The sequence below is a fragment of the Oncorhynchus gorbuscha genome, unplaced genomic scaffold, assembly GCF_021184085.1.
Source record: "Oncorhynchus gorbuscha isolate QuinsamMale2020 ecotype Even-year unplaced genomic scaffold, OgorEven_v1.0 Un_scaffold_915, whole genome shotgun sequence".
Lineage (NCBI taxonomy): Eukaryota > Metazoa > Chordata > Actinopteri > Salmoniformes > Salmonidae > Oncorhynchus > Oncorhynchus gorbuscha.
Window position 1 is genome coordinate 62501 of NW_025745878.1, and position 15000 is coordinate 77500.

At 47.2% G+C, this 15000-nt stretch overlaps 1 protein-coding gene across 3 annotated transcripts in view; it reads left to right on the forward strand.

The window, feature by feature from the left end:
* LOC124020803 (myb-like protein Q) overlaps positions 1–13387 on the forward strand; it is a 28573-nt gene extending 15186 nt beyond the window's left edge. For 2 of the 3 annotated variants that reach the window (XM_046336081.1, XM_046336080.1), the window contains exons 4-7: positions 1–49; positions 6483–7737; positions 9863–10041; positions 10319–13387. The exon at positions 1–49 is cut by the window's left edge. In XM_046336081.1, coding sequence (XP_046192037.1) covers positions 1–49; positions 6483–7737; positions 9863–10032 — 1474 coding nt within the window. In that variant the 3' untranslated portion in view covers positions 10033–10041; positions 10319–13387. The remainder of the gene's footprint in view (positions 50–6482; positions 7738–9862; positions 10042–10318) is intronic. The other variant, XM_046336082.1, reaches the window with a different exon arrangement.
* Positions 13388–15000: the final 1613 nt, after the last annotated feature.

Sequence of the window (15000 nt, forward strand, 5' to 3'; positions counted from 1 at the left end):
CAGAATGCTACAGTGCGTCCCCACGGTTACTCAGACACGATATCTACAGGTATATATATACCCCGATGCTATTTACAACCATAGGAGAACCCTTTGAAGAACTACTGGAACCAAAAAAGGGTTCTCCTATGGGGACACCTGAAGAACCTCCTTTTTTCTAAAAGTGTACACACATAACCCGCTACTGCAGTGTCTCCCAACACTTACACAGTATACACTATCTACAGGTTCATATAGACCTATATACACTATCTACAGGTTCATATACACCTATATACACTATCTACAGGTTCATATAGACCTATATACACTATCTACAGGTTCATATAGACCTATATACACTATCTACAGGTTCATATACACCTATATACACTATCTACAGGTTCATATACACCTATATACACTATCTACAGGTTCATATACACCTATATACACTATCTACAGGTTCATATACACCTATATACACTATCTACAGGTTCATATACACCTATATACACTATCTACAGGTACATTTTCACCTATATACACTATCTACAGGTTCATATACACCTATATACACTATCTACAGGTTCATATACACCTATATACACTATCTACAGGTTCATATACACCTATATGTCATGCTGGTGATAGAGGACCCAAAAGCGACTTAACAGAAACAGAGTTTATTCAAGTCCAAACAGGGAATAACAGAAATCCTCTAGTCTGTAGAGGGGAATAACAAGAGAAGCGGCCACAGACTGCAGGTCGCTTCGGGTAGGCGCAGGCCGTAGTTGACAGAGACACCTGCTCACACGCAGCATCTGATGAAGGCAAAAAACACGACAGGACAGGGCGAAACACAATCACAGCACGGTGAATACTAAACAAGGAACCGACGGGACAGGAACGGAACACAAAGGAATAAATAGGGACTCTAATCAGGGGAAAGGATCGGGAACAGGTGTGGGAAGACTAAATGATGATTAGGGGAATAGGAACAGCTGGGAGCAGGAACGGAACGATAGAGAGAAGAGAGAGCGAGAGAGTGAGAGGGGGAGGGGGAGAGAGAGGGATAGAAAGAGGGAAAGAACCCAATAAGACCAGCAGAGGGAAACGAACAGAATGGGGAGCACAGGGACAAGACATGATAATAAATGACAAACATGACAGTACCCCCCCACTCACCGAGCGCCTCCTGGCGCACTCGAGGAGGAATCCTGGCGGCAACGGAGGAAATCATCGATGAGTGAACGGTCCAGCACGTCCCGAGACGGAACCCAACTCCTCTCCTCAGGACCGTAACCCTCCCAATCAAATAAGTATTGGTGACCCCGTCCCCGAGAACGCATGTCCATGATCTTATGTACCTTGTAAATAGGTGCGCTCTCGACAAGGACGGGAGGGGGGGAGGGAAGACGAACGGGGGTGCGAAGAAAGGGCTTAACACAGGAGACATGGAAGACAGGATGGACGCGACGAAGATGTCGCGGAAGAAGCAGTCGCACAGCGACAGGATTGACGACCTGGGAGACACGGAACGGACCAATGAACCGCGGAGTCAACTTACGAGAAGCTGTCGTAAGAGGAAGGTTGCGAGTGGAAAGCCACACTCTCTGGCCGCAACAATACCTTGGACTCTTAATCCTGCGTTTATTGGCGGCTCTCACAGTCTTCCCCGCAGACAAAGGCAGACCGGTAGTGAAGCCTAAGGCGATGTGAGACCATGGTCGAGAAGGAATGGGGAGCGGTCTGAGACGACCGGCAGGAGGAGAGTTACCCGACTTAGTCTGCGCGCAGTCCGAACAAGCAGCCACGAAACGGCGCGTGTCACGCTCCTGAGTCGGCCACCAAAAGCGCTGGCGAATAGACGCAAGAGTGCCTCGAACACCGGGATGACCAGCTAACTTGGCAGAGTGAGCCCACTGAAGAACAGCCAGACGAGTGGAAACAGGAACGAAAAGGAGGTTACTAGGACAAGCGCGGCGACGCAGTGTGCGTGAGTGCTTGCTTAACCTGTCTTTCAATTCCCCAGACTGTTAACCCGACAACACGCCCATAAGGAAGAATCCCCTCGGGATCAGTAGAAGCCACAGAAGAACTAAACAGACGGGATAAGGCATCAGGCTTGGTGTTCTTGCTACCCGGACGGTAAGAAATCACAAACTCGAAACGAGCGAAAAACAACGCCCAACGAGCTTGACGGGCATTAAGTCGTTTGGCAGAACGGATGTACTCAAGGTTCTTATGGTCTGTCCAAACGACAAAGGAACGGTCGCCCCCTCCAACCACTGTCGCCATTCGCCTAGGGCTAAGCGGATGGCGAGCAGTTCACGGTTACCCACATCATAGTTGCGCTCAGATGGCGACAGGCGATGAGAAAAATAAGCGCAAGGATGAACCTTATCGTCAGACTGGAAGCGCTGGGATAGAATGGCTCCCACGCCTACCTCTGAAGGCGTCAACCTCGACAATGAATTGTCTAGTGACGTCAGGAGTAACGAGGATAGGAGCGGACGTAAAACGTTCTTTTAGAAGATCAAAAGCTCCCTGGGCGGAACCGGACCACTTAAAACACGTCTTGACAGAAGTAAGAGCTGTGAGAGGGGCAGCAACTTGACCGAAATTACGAATGAAACGCCGATAGAAATTAGCGAAACCTAAAAAGCGCTGCAACTCGACACGTGACCTTGGAACGGGCCAATCACTGACAGCTTGGACCTTAGCGGAATCCATCTGAATGCCTTCAGCGGAAATAACGGAACCGAGAAAAGTAACGGAGGAGACATGAAAAGAGCACTTCTCAGCCTTTACGTAGAGACAATTCTCTAAAAGGCGCTGTAGAACACGTCGAACGTGCTGAACATGAATCTCGAGTGACGGAGAAAAAATCAGGATATCGTCAAGATAGACAAAAACAAAGATGTTCAGCATGTCTCTCAGAACATCATTAACTAATGCCTGAAAAACAGCTGGCGCATTGGCGAGACCGAACGGCAGAACCCGGTACTCAAAATGCCCTAACGGAGTGTTAAACGCCGTTTTCCACTCGTCCCCCTCTCTGATGCGCACGAGATGGTAAGCGTTACGAAGATCCAACTTAGTAAAGCACCTGGCTCCCTGCAGAATCTCGAAGGCTGATGACATAAGGGGAAGCGGATAACGATTCTTAACCGTTATGTCATTCAGCCCTCGATAATCCACGCAGGGGCGCAGAGTACCGTCCTTCTTCTTAACAAAAAAGAACCCCGCCCCGGCCGGAGAAGAAGAAGGCACTATGGTACCGGCGTCAAGAGACACAGACAAATAATCCTCGAGAGCCTTACGTTCGGGAGCCGACAGAGAGTATAGTCTACCTCGAGGAGGAGTGGTCCCCGGAAGGAGATCAATACTACAATCATACGACCGGTGAGGAGGAAGGGAGTTGGCTCGGGACCGACTGAAGACCGTGCGCAGATCATGATATTCCTCCGGCACTCCTGTCAAATCGCCAGGTTCCTCCTGAGAAGTAGGGACAGAAGAAACGGGAGGGATGGCAGACATTAAACACTTCACATGACAAGAAACGTTCCAGGATAGGATAGAATTACTAGACCAATTAATAGAAGGATTATGACATACTAGCCAGGGATGACCCAAAACAACAGGTGTAAACGGTGAACGGAAAATCAAAAAGAAATAGTCTCACTGTGGTTACCAGATACTGTGAGAGTTAAAGGTAGTGTCTCAAATTTGATACTGGGAAGATGACTACCATCTAAGGCAAACATGGGCGTAGGCTTGTCTAACGGTCTGAAAGGAATGTTATGTTTCCGAACCCATGCTTCGTCCATGAAACAACCCTCAGCCCCAGAGTCAATCAAGGCACTGCATGTAGCACCCGAACCGGTCCAGCGAAGATGGACCGACATAGTAGTACAAGATCTAGATGAAGAGACCTGAGTAGTAGCGCTCACCAGTAGCCCTCCGCTTACTGATGGGCTCTGGCCTCTTACTGGACATGAATTAACAAAATGTCCAGCAACTCCGCAATAGAGGCACAGGCGGTTGGTGATCCTCCGTTCCCTTTCCTTAGTCGAGATGCGAATCCCTCCCAGCTGCATGGGCTCAGTCTCAAAGCCAGAGGAGGGAGATGGTTGTGATGCGGAGCAGGGAAACACCGTTGATGCGAGCTCTCTTCCACGAGCCCGGTGACGAAGATCTACCCGTCGTTCTATGCGGATGGCGAGAGCAATCAAAGAGTCCACATCTGAAGGAACCTCCCGGGAGAGAATCTCATCCTTAACCACTGCGTGGAGTCCCTCCAGAAAACGAGCGAGCAGCGCCGGCTCGTTCCACTCACTAGAGGCAGCAAGAGTGCGAAACTCAATAGAATAATCCGTTATGGACCGTTCACCTTGGCATAATGAAGCCAGGGCCCTAGAAGCCTCCCTACCAAAAACTGAACGGTCAAAAACCCGAATCATCTCCTCTTTAAAGTTCTGGAACTTGTTAGAGCAATCAGCCCTTGCCTCCCAGATAGCTGTGCCCCATTCTCGAGCCCGGCCAGTAAGGAGTGAAATGACGTAAGCAACCCGAGCTCTCTCTCTAGAGTATGTGTTGGGTTGGAGAGAGAACACAATCTCACACTGCGTGAGAAAGGAGCGGCACTCAGTGGGCTGCCCGGAGTAGCAAGGTGGGTTATTAACCCTAGGTTCTGGAGGCTCGGCAGGCCAGGAAGTAACAGGTGGCACGAGACGTAGACTCTGGAACTGTCCAGAGAGGTCGGAAACCTGAGCGGCCAGGTTCTCCACGGCATGGCGAGCAGCAGACAATTCCTGCTCGTGTCTGCCGAGCATAGCTCCTTGGATCTTGACGGCAGTGTAACGAGCGTCTGAAGTCGCTGGGTCCATTCCTTGGTCGGTTCCTTCTGTCATGCTGGTGATAGAGGACCCAAAAGCGACTTAACAGAAACAGAGTTTATTCAAGTCCAAACAGGGAATAACAGAAATCCTCTAGTCTGTAGAGGGGAATAACAAGAGAAGCGGCCACAGACTGCAGGTCGCCGGGTAGGCGCAGGCCGTAGTTGACAGAGACACCTGCTCACACGCAGCATCTGATGAAGGCAAAAACACGACAGGACAGGGCGAAACACAATCACAGCACGGTGAATACTAAACAAGGAACCGACGGGACAGGAACGGAACACAAAGGAATAAATAGGGACTCTAATCAGGGGAAAGGATCGGGAACAGGTGTGGGAAGACTAAATGATGATTAGGGGAATAGGAACAGCTGGGAGCAGGAACGGAACGATAGAGAGAAGAGAGAGCGAGAGAGTGAGAGGGGGAGGGGGAGAGAGAGGGATAGAAAGAGGGAAAGAACCCAATAAGACCAGCAGAGGGAAACGAACAGAATGGGGAGCACAGGGACAAGACATGATAATAAATGACAAACATGACACTATATACACTATCTACATATACACCTGTATACACTATCTACAGGTTCATATACACCTATATACACTATCTACATATACACCTATATACACTATCTACAGGTTCATATACACCTATATACACTATCTACAGGTTCATATACACCTATATACACTATCTACAGGTTCATATACACCTATATACACTATCTACAGGTTCATATACACCTATATACACTATCTACAGGTTCATATAGACCTATATACACTATCTACAGGTTCATATACACCTATATACACTATCTACAGGTTCATATACACCTATATACACTATCTACAGGTTCATATACACCTATATACGCTATCTACAGGTTCATATACACCTATATACGCTATCTACATATACACCTATATACACTATCTACAGGTTCATATACACCTATATACACTATCTACATATACACCTGTATACACTATCTACAGGTTCATATACACCTATATACACTATCTACAGGTTCATATAGACCTATATACACTATCTACAGGTTCATATACACCTATATACACTATATACAGGTTCATATACACCTATATACACTATCTACAGGTTCATATACACCTATATACACTATCTACAGGTACATATACACCTATATACGCTATCTACATATACACCTATATACACTATCTACATATACACCTATATACACTATCTACAGGTTCATATACACCTATATACACTATCTACAGGTTCATATACACCTATATACACTATCTACATATACACCTATATACACTATCTACAGGTTCATATACACCTGTATACACTATCTACAAGTACACATACACCTATATACACTATCTACAGGTTCATATACACCTATATACACTATCTACAGGTTCATATACACCTATATACGCTATCTACATATACACCTGTATACATGGATATACCTATAAATATTATACACCCCTAATCTAAGCTACACTGACATATATAGGCCTACATATAAACATTCATGGATATGTCCAGTAGGCATATCACCTCACCAGATTTACAAACACCATTCCCCCCCCCCCCCAGGTAACAAGGATCCAGTACATTGATAAGAGACCCCACTACGACAAGGCGGTGATCTCAGTGGAAGACCACGCCTCCTGCCGCTGCCAGACACACCCCTCGGCCACAGCTGCAGCCAGGTCCACCTCCCTCCCCCCTCCTCTCCCCCGACTCACCCCCAAACCCCCCTCCCTCTCCAAGGAAGACCTCCATCGCCATGACAATATGAAAGCCAATCAGAGGTTCCATGTGGATGACAGGGGGCAGCTAGAGAGACAGTGGCAGGACAAGTACACCCTGTCACACACACAGCCACGGACACACACACAGACACACCCAATGGCAGGGGCAGGGACGCAGGTAGGGACACACACACAGACACACCCAATGGCAGGGGCAGGGACGCAGGTAGGGACACACACACAGACACACCCAATGGCAGGGGCAGGGACGCAGGTAGGGACACACACACAGACACACCCAATGGCAGGGGCAGGGATGCAGGTAGGGACACACACAGACACACACACACAGATGGGTCCCTCTCATGAGCTCCCTCTAGGGCATGGCAGTGGGTATGAGGGGGGGAGAGGGGAGGAGAGAGGGTCACAAACACCCCACCGCACACACACTGACACACAGCCCAACACAGGAGAGAGGCAACACATTGACAACACAGAGAGGACACAGGAGATAGGAAGACAGCAACAACTACAACAGTACTACCAACAACAGTATCTACAACAACAGCGACAATATCAACAACAGCAACATCAACAACAACAGTACCAACCATACAGCCAAGAGCCAGAGCTCAGGACTCAATACAAACACAACGCTCCCCAATCCGACAGCAGCGGACCACCTGACACAAAACAACCGGCCAATCACAAACCAGAACTGGTCCACAGCAACACAGAACCTACCGATGATAATGACTCAAGCACAGAGGTGGCCAATAGAGACTCTCTAAAGGATACAGAGGTCACCAGTCAGGGACAGGCAGTGACAGAAGTGACCAATCACGGAAAGGAGGACGATAAAGAGCGACACGGCCAGACAGAGCTGTCCAATCAGGAACAAAAACACTCAGAGTCGACCAATCAGGGTGACTCTGCCACAGAGGAGGAGAGCAGGAAGAAACTTCTAGAACTCTTACAGAGAGAACTGGGCCAGAAACAACAGCATCATCCTCCTCATCCTCATCTTCCTCATCAAGACCATCATCATCCTCACCATCGTCAGTCTCGAACACAAACCACCACCACACAAAGACCAGGTACTGGGAACTTGGGAATTTGTTTTTGTGTGTGTGTGTGTGTGTGTGTGTGTGTGTGTGTGTGTGTGTGTGTGTGTGTGTGTGTGTGTGTGTGTGTGTGTGTGTGTGTGTGTGTGTGTGTGTGTGTGTGTGTGTGTGTGTGTGTGAGTAGTATGAGTACGTGTATGTATTTGCATGTGTGTGTGTGCCTGTGTGCACGAATGTGTGTGTTCGCACGTGTGGGTGTGTGTGTGTTGTGGGTCAGTAACTATGTATGTCTGTGTGAGTGTGTGTATGTTGTGGGTCAGTAACTATGTATGTCTGTGTGAGTGTGTGTATGTTGTGGGTCAGTAACTATGTATGTCTGTGTGAGTGTGTGTATGTTGTGGGTCAGTAACTATGTATGTCTGTGTGAGTGTGTGTATGTTGTGGGTCAGTAACTATGTATGTCTGTGTGGGTGTGTGTATGTTGTGGGTCAGTAACTATGTATGTCTGTGTGGGTGTGTGTATGTTGTGGGTCAGTAACTATGTATGTCTGTGTGGGTGTGTGTATGTTGTGGGTCAGTAACTATGTATGTCTGTGTGGGTGTGTGTATGTTGTGGGTCAGTAACTATGTATGTCTGTGAGAGTGTGTGTATGTTGTGGGTCAGTAACTATGTATGTCTGTGAGAGTGTGTGTATGTTGTGGGTCAGTAACTATGTATGTCTGTGTGGGTGTGTGTATGTTGTGGGTCAGTAACTATGTATGTCTGTGTGGGTGTGTGTATGTTGTGGGTCAGTAACTATGTATGTCTGTGAGAGTGTGTGTGTGTTGTGGGTCAGTAACTATGTATGTCTGTGTGGGTGTGTGTGTGTTGTGGGTCAGTAACTATGTATGTCTGTGTGGGTGTGTGTATGTTGTGGGTCAGTAACTATGTATGTCTGTGAGAGTGTGTGTATGTTGTGGGTCAGTAACTATGTATGTCTGTGAGAGTGTGTGTGTATGTTGTGGGTCAGTAACTATGTATGTCTGTGTGGGTGCGTGTATGTTGTGGGTCAGTAACTATGTATGTCTGTGTGGGTGTGTGTATGTTGTGGGTCAGTAACTATGTATGTCTGTGTGGGTGTGTGTATGTTGTGGGTCAGTAACTATGTATGTCTGTATGGGTGTGTGTGTGTTGTGGGTCAGTAACTATGTATGTCTGTGTGGGTGTGTGTATGTTGTGGGTCAGTAACTATGTATGTCTGTGTGGGTGTGTGTATGTTGTGGGTCAGTAACTATGTATGTCTGTGTGGGTGTGTGTATGTTGTGGGTCAGTAACTATGTATGTCTGTGTGGGTGTGTGTATGTTGTGGGTCAGTAACTATGTATGTCTGTGAGAGTGTGTGTGTGTTGTGGGTCAGTAACTATGTATGTCTGTGTGGGTGTGTGTATGTTGTGGGTCAGTAACTATGTATGTCTGTGTGAGTGTGTGTATGTTGTGGGTCAGTAACTATGTATGTCTGTGTGAGTGTGTGTATGTTTTGGGTCAGTAACTATGTATGTCTGTGTGAGTGTGTGTATGTTGTGGGTCAGTAACTATGTATGTCTGTGTGGGTGTGTGTGTGTTGTGGGTCAGTAACTATGTATGTCTGTGTGGGTGTGTGTATGTTGTGGGTCAGTAACTATGTATGTCTGTGTGGGTGTGTGTGTGTTGTGGGTCAGTAACTATGTATGTCTGTGAGAGTGTGTGTGTGTTGTGGGTCAGTAACTATGTATGTCTGTGAGAGCTGACGTTAGGGGAAGAGGCTGTTAGAGGAAGTAGACCTGTTTTCTGTTGTGGTCCTGACTGTCGTGGACCACATGTATGATTATATGAGCATATGTGTCCTGTCATTCTTTCCCTCCCCCTGCAACATGGGACCTGAACTTCCACTTCCTGTTAAAACAGGTTCCTAGCGGTCACAAACGCGATGGGAGTTACAGACATTGTTACCTCCGCCTCAGAGGTGATTACATTAAACTGTTCTTGACTATTTTATGTTATCTAACACAATGCATCTCTCTCTCTCTCTCTCTCTCTCTCTCTCTCTCTCTCTCTCTCTCTCTCTCTCTCTCTCTCTCTCTCTCTTCCATCTCTCTCCCTCTTCCACCTCTCTCTCCCCTCTCTCTCTCTCTCGTCCAGTGCCCCCCACGTTGTCCTCCAGCAGGGCCCCAGGGTTGTCCCCCAGCACCCCGTCCACTCCCCCCAAGCCCCCGCAGGGCCCATTCAGACCGGCCCTTCCCCGCGGACGCAGGAGGAGGAAACACCGGAGCCGCATCAGCAAGGCTGCCCTCCGAACCATGATCATGTAGAGAGAGATGGTAAGGGAGGAGGGAGGAGGGAGGAGGGAGGAGGGAGAAGGGAGGAGGGAGGAGGGAGGAGGGAGGAGGAGGGGTGGAAAAGGGGAGGTAGACCAGCAGATGGAAAGGTAAGAAAGACAGAGGGAGGCAGCGGGAGAGAAGGAGGGAGAGAAGGAGGGAGAGAAAAGAAGATAAATTGAGGGTGTAGATATTAAAATGTCAGACATAGTATGGAGGGGGGGGGAATGAAAAGCTTGAGAATGAGAGACTATCTAACTCCTCTACCTCTCTTCTACAGGCAACTGGGTCGACTGTGTTTGCTGGGCCCACCCAGGGTCGTGTTCATTAGGCACTAAACGGAAGAAAACTGACTGAAACAGGGACAACATGGAATAAACCCTAATTTCTTGTTTTATAAAACGTTGTGTGCCCTAATGAATACTGAGGGATACTGCTGGTTATGGAACCTCAAGATGGACACTGGAGACTGGCCAGCACTTCTGGACTCTACTGCTGGTTATGGAACCTCAAGATGGACACTGGAGACTGGCCAGCACTTCTGGACTCTACTGCTGGTTATGGAACCTCAAGATGGACACTGGAGACTGGCCAGCACTTCTGGACTCAACTGCTGGTTATGGAACCTCAAGATGGACACTGGAGACTGGCCAGCACTTCTGGACTCTACTGCTGGTTATGGAACCTCAAGATGGACACTGGAGACTGGGCAGCACTTCTGGACTCTACTGCTGGCTATGCTAACAGACATTACTGCAGGTTGTGTCAATCTTTGCACCCCAGAATGTAGCATCTTTCTATAAAAAATCTGCTAGCTTTATTTAAACCGCGATATCAAGACAATGGACAATCTCAGACAGAGACTCCTTAGAAAGGAGGTAGTTCTGTATGTTTAACACTGGAAGGAGAGTGATGTAACCTTTGAAAAAGGAGCCAAGCAAACTACATCTCCCACTGCCTACTGATTGGACAGTTAAGGAGGGTGTTCGGCGGATATTATTAGATTGCTTGCTGCAACAGCCATTGATTGGTTGTTTTAGATGCCATGGAACACGCCCCTCTCTACAGCTTGACTATGATTGGTTGCTGAGAATAGAACTGAAATCTTATTGCCCAAAATGGTGCTTGAGGCCATCTATTTCTAAGAGACAATGCAAAGCTTGGATGTGGATATTTTCACTGGAATGTACTGGGTTGACAATGGAAGCTGTTCTCAGATAAACAATGTTATCCTACTGGTGTAACTGGGATAACTGTCCTGGGAATATGACTGGTGTAACTGGGGATAACTGTCCTGGGAATATGACTGGTGTATCTGGGGATAACTGTCCTGGGAATATGACTGGTGTAACTGGGGATAACTGTCCTGGAAATATGACTGGTGTAACTGGGATAACTGTCCTGGGAATATGACTGGTGTAACTGGGGATAACTGTCCTGGGAATATGACTGGTGTAACTGGGATAACTGTCCTGGGAATATGACTGGTGTAACTGGGGATAACTGTCCTGGGAATATGACTGGTGGAACTGGGATAAATGTCCTGGGAATATGACTGATGTAACTGGGGATAACTGTCCTGGGAATATGACTGGTGTAACTGGGATAACTGTCCTGGGAATATGACTGGTGTAACTGGGATAACTGTCCTGTGAATATGACTGGTGGAACTGGGGATAACTGTCCTGGGAATATGACTGATGTAACTGGGGATAACTGTCCTGGGAATATGACTGGTGGAACTGGGGATAACTGTCCTGGGAATATGACTGGTGGAACTGGGGATAACTGTCCTGGGAATATGACTGGTGTAACTGGGGATAACTGTCCTGGGAATATGACTGGTGTAACTGGGGATAACTGTCCTGGGAATATGACTGGTGGAACTGGGGATAACTGTCCTGGGAATATGACTGGTGTAACTGGGGATAACTGTCCTGGGAATATGACTGGTGTAACTGGGGATAACTGTCCTGGGAATATGACTGGTGTAACTGGGATAACTGTCCTGTGAATATGACTGATGTAACTGGGGATAACTGTCCTGGGAATATGACTGGTGTAACTGGGATAACTGTCCTGGGAATATGACTGGTGTAACTGGGGATAACTGTCCTGGGAATATGACTGGTGTAACTGGGATAACTGTCCTGGGAATATGACTGGTGTAACTGGGGATAACTGTCCTGGGAATATGACTGGTGGAACTGGGGATAACTGTCCTGGGAATATGACTGGTGGAACTGGGGATAACTGTCCTGGGAATATGACTGGTGGAACTGGGGATAACTGTCCTGGGAATATGACTGGTGTAACTGGGGATAACTGTCCTGGGAATATGACTGGTGTAACTGGGGATAACTGTCCTGGGAATATGACTGGTGTAACTGGGGATAACTGTCCTGGGAATATGACTGGTGTAACTGGGGATAACTGTCCTGGGAATATGACTGGTGGAACTGGGGATAACTGTCCTGGGAATATGACTGGTGGAACTGGGGATAACATGAGTAAAGGGGGATAGAACATATGGATAGTGAAGCACTGAAAGGAGAAGCTCGGTGTATGGGGAATACGCCCTTAGACACTGATCTAGGGTCAGTTTAGCATTTTCCTTGCTAATGGTTAATGTTAGATTTGGTGGAGGGGAAGCTGATCTTAGATCTGGAGCGAGAAGCTCAGGACATCACACACACACACACAGAGAGACATATCATTTCTACTACTACAGTATCTTTCAATGTTCTGTCTACATCTGGATCTAACCAATCCAAACACTGGAGTAGTTACACACTGGAGCGCAGATAGAACTAGAAAACATAGAGGGAGAAGTAGAGGGAGCGCATAGAGAGCATTTAAATAGAACAGTTCTAGTTGTCCTATATCTATTACAGAGAAAAGCAGGTATAGAACTGGAAAACAGAGTGAAAACATAGGAGTGTTTTGTTGAAGAGATGTTGAACAGGTCTAGCTCTTCTCTCTTTGATAGAGAGAAGCAGAAATAGAACTGTAAAACCTAGATTGAAGGACAGCATTTTTGCACTGGGAGAGCAGAGAAAGGAACATATGCCAAACGTCACCATAGTCACCATACCAGGAGGCCATAGACTACTCAGATGACAGACACTCAACACTCAACATCCAACACTGACTCTTATACCTTAGATGTTTCAACTTTTTCAACATAGCCTGGAATGTGTGGCGGAAATATTTCAAGGGAATTGTTGCTCAGTAGGTCTTCAACGAAGCCTGGGGCGTTGTGTGTTTCAGCTGTAGGGACGTCTGTTGTCTTTGTCTTGCCAAACACAGAAGCAACAATGTAGCGTTGTTGACCGACTCAACATTCAAACACCCAGGTTACAATAAGGAACTGGAGATTTTACTGTATATCAGGAGAATTGAACTCTGACCCTACGAGGTCCGGAGCCTGCTGCTTTTCTGTTCTCCCTGGTAATGAATTGCAGCCACTCCAGGTATAAGTCAGTCCCTGGTTAGTGGGGAACAATGAAACAAAGCAGAGGGACTGGCTTTGAGGGTCCGGATTTGAATTTGAGGGCTATAGGTCATTCATTGTGCCATAGTGGTTATGTCTCTCTCTTCCCCATCCTGAGACTAGAGCAGGGCTGTCAGCATCAGTTCTGTGGAAGGCTGTAGGTCTTCTAGTTTTTATCATGTTCCCTTTCATTTGTGTCCATTTAAGAACTAGACAACCAGGGGAATTTCCTTACTGGTGAACTTAATTAATCATTCAAGTAGAAGGGAGAACTGAAAACCCGCAGCCACTCGGCCCTCCAGGAATTGAGTTTGTCACCCTGGACTACCCCAGGTATCAGGCTAGAAATAAGACTAGCTTAGGCAGTATGTCTCAATCCTGGTCCTAGCACTCTAGAACCAGGATGGAGAACCACTGAGCTAAGGGAGTGGGACAGCCATCACCGAGGGAGGAATAGAATCTGGGATGGAATGCTTTGAAAAACAATGTCAAACGTTTTGGAATGGCTCTGAGAGATAAATGTTATCCAACTCTGTATGTACTGTACATGATTTAAACATGGTGGTTTTATTTCATTTCTTAACTTATTTCAGATGGAGGATGTGTCATTCTCTGGTTCCTAAGTGTAATTATTGTTGCTGATGATAATTATTGTTGTTGTATATTGTTATTGTTAATGAATGCTATTTTTAATATAAACATAAAGGCCAGAATTATATTAATATAATGAACGTGTGTATCGCCTTGCCTTATGTGACTTTGACACACACACTCAAGCACATACACTCATACCTACTGAAATGATGTAACGCACGCAGTGTGTGTGTGTGTGTGTGTGTGTGTGTGTGTGTGTGTGTGTGTGTGTGTGTGTGTGTGTGTGTGTGTGTGTGTGTGTGTGTGTGTGTGTGTGTGTGTGTGTGTGTGTGTGTGTGTGTGTGTGTGTGTGTGTGTGTGTGTGTTGTGATCGTGTTATGGTCCTATCCTAATCTTTGACTATGACAGCATGTTCTGAGCATGGAGACAGAGGACAGATGACAGGAAGGACACAGGAGGGAGAAAGAGGAGAGATGACAGGGGAAGAGGGAAGGACACAGGAGGGAGAAAGAGGAGAGATGACAGGGAAAGAGGGAAGGACACAGGAGGGAGAAAGAGGAGAGATGACAGGGAAAGAGGGAAGGACACAGGAGGGAGAAAGAGGAGAGATGACAGGGAAAGAGGGAAGGACACAGGAGGTAGAAAGAGGAGAGATGACAGGGAAAGAGGGAAGGACACAGGAGGGAGAAAGAGGAGAGATGACAGGGAAAGAGGGAAGGACACAGGAGAGAGAAAGAGGAGAGATGACAGGGAAAGAGGGAAGGACACAGGAGGTAGAAAGAGGAGAGATGACAGGGAAAGAGGGAAGGACACAGGAGAGAGAAAGAGGAGAGATGACAGGGGAAGAGGGAAGGACACAGGAGGGAGAAAGAGGA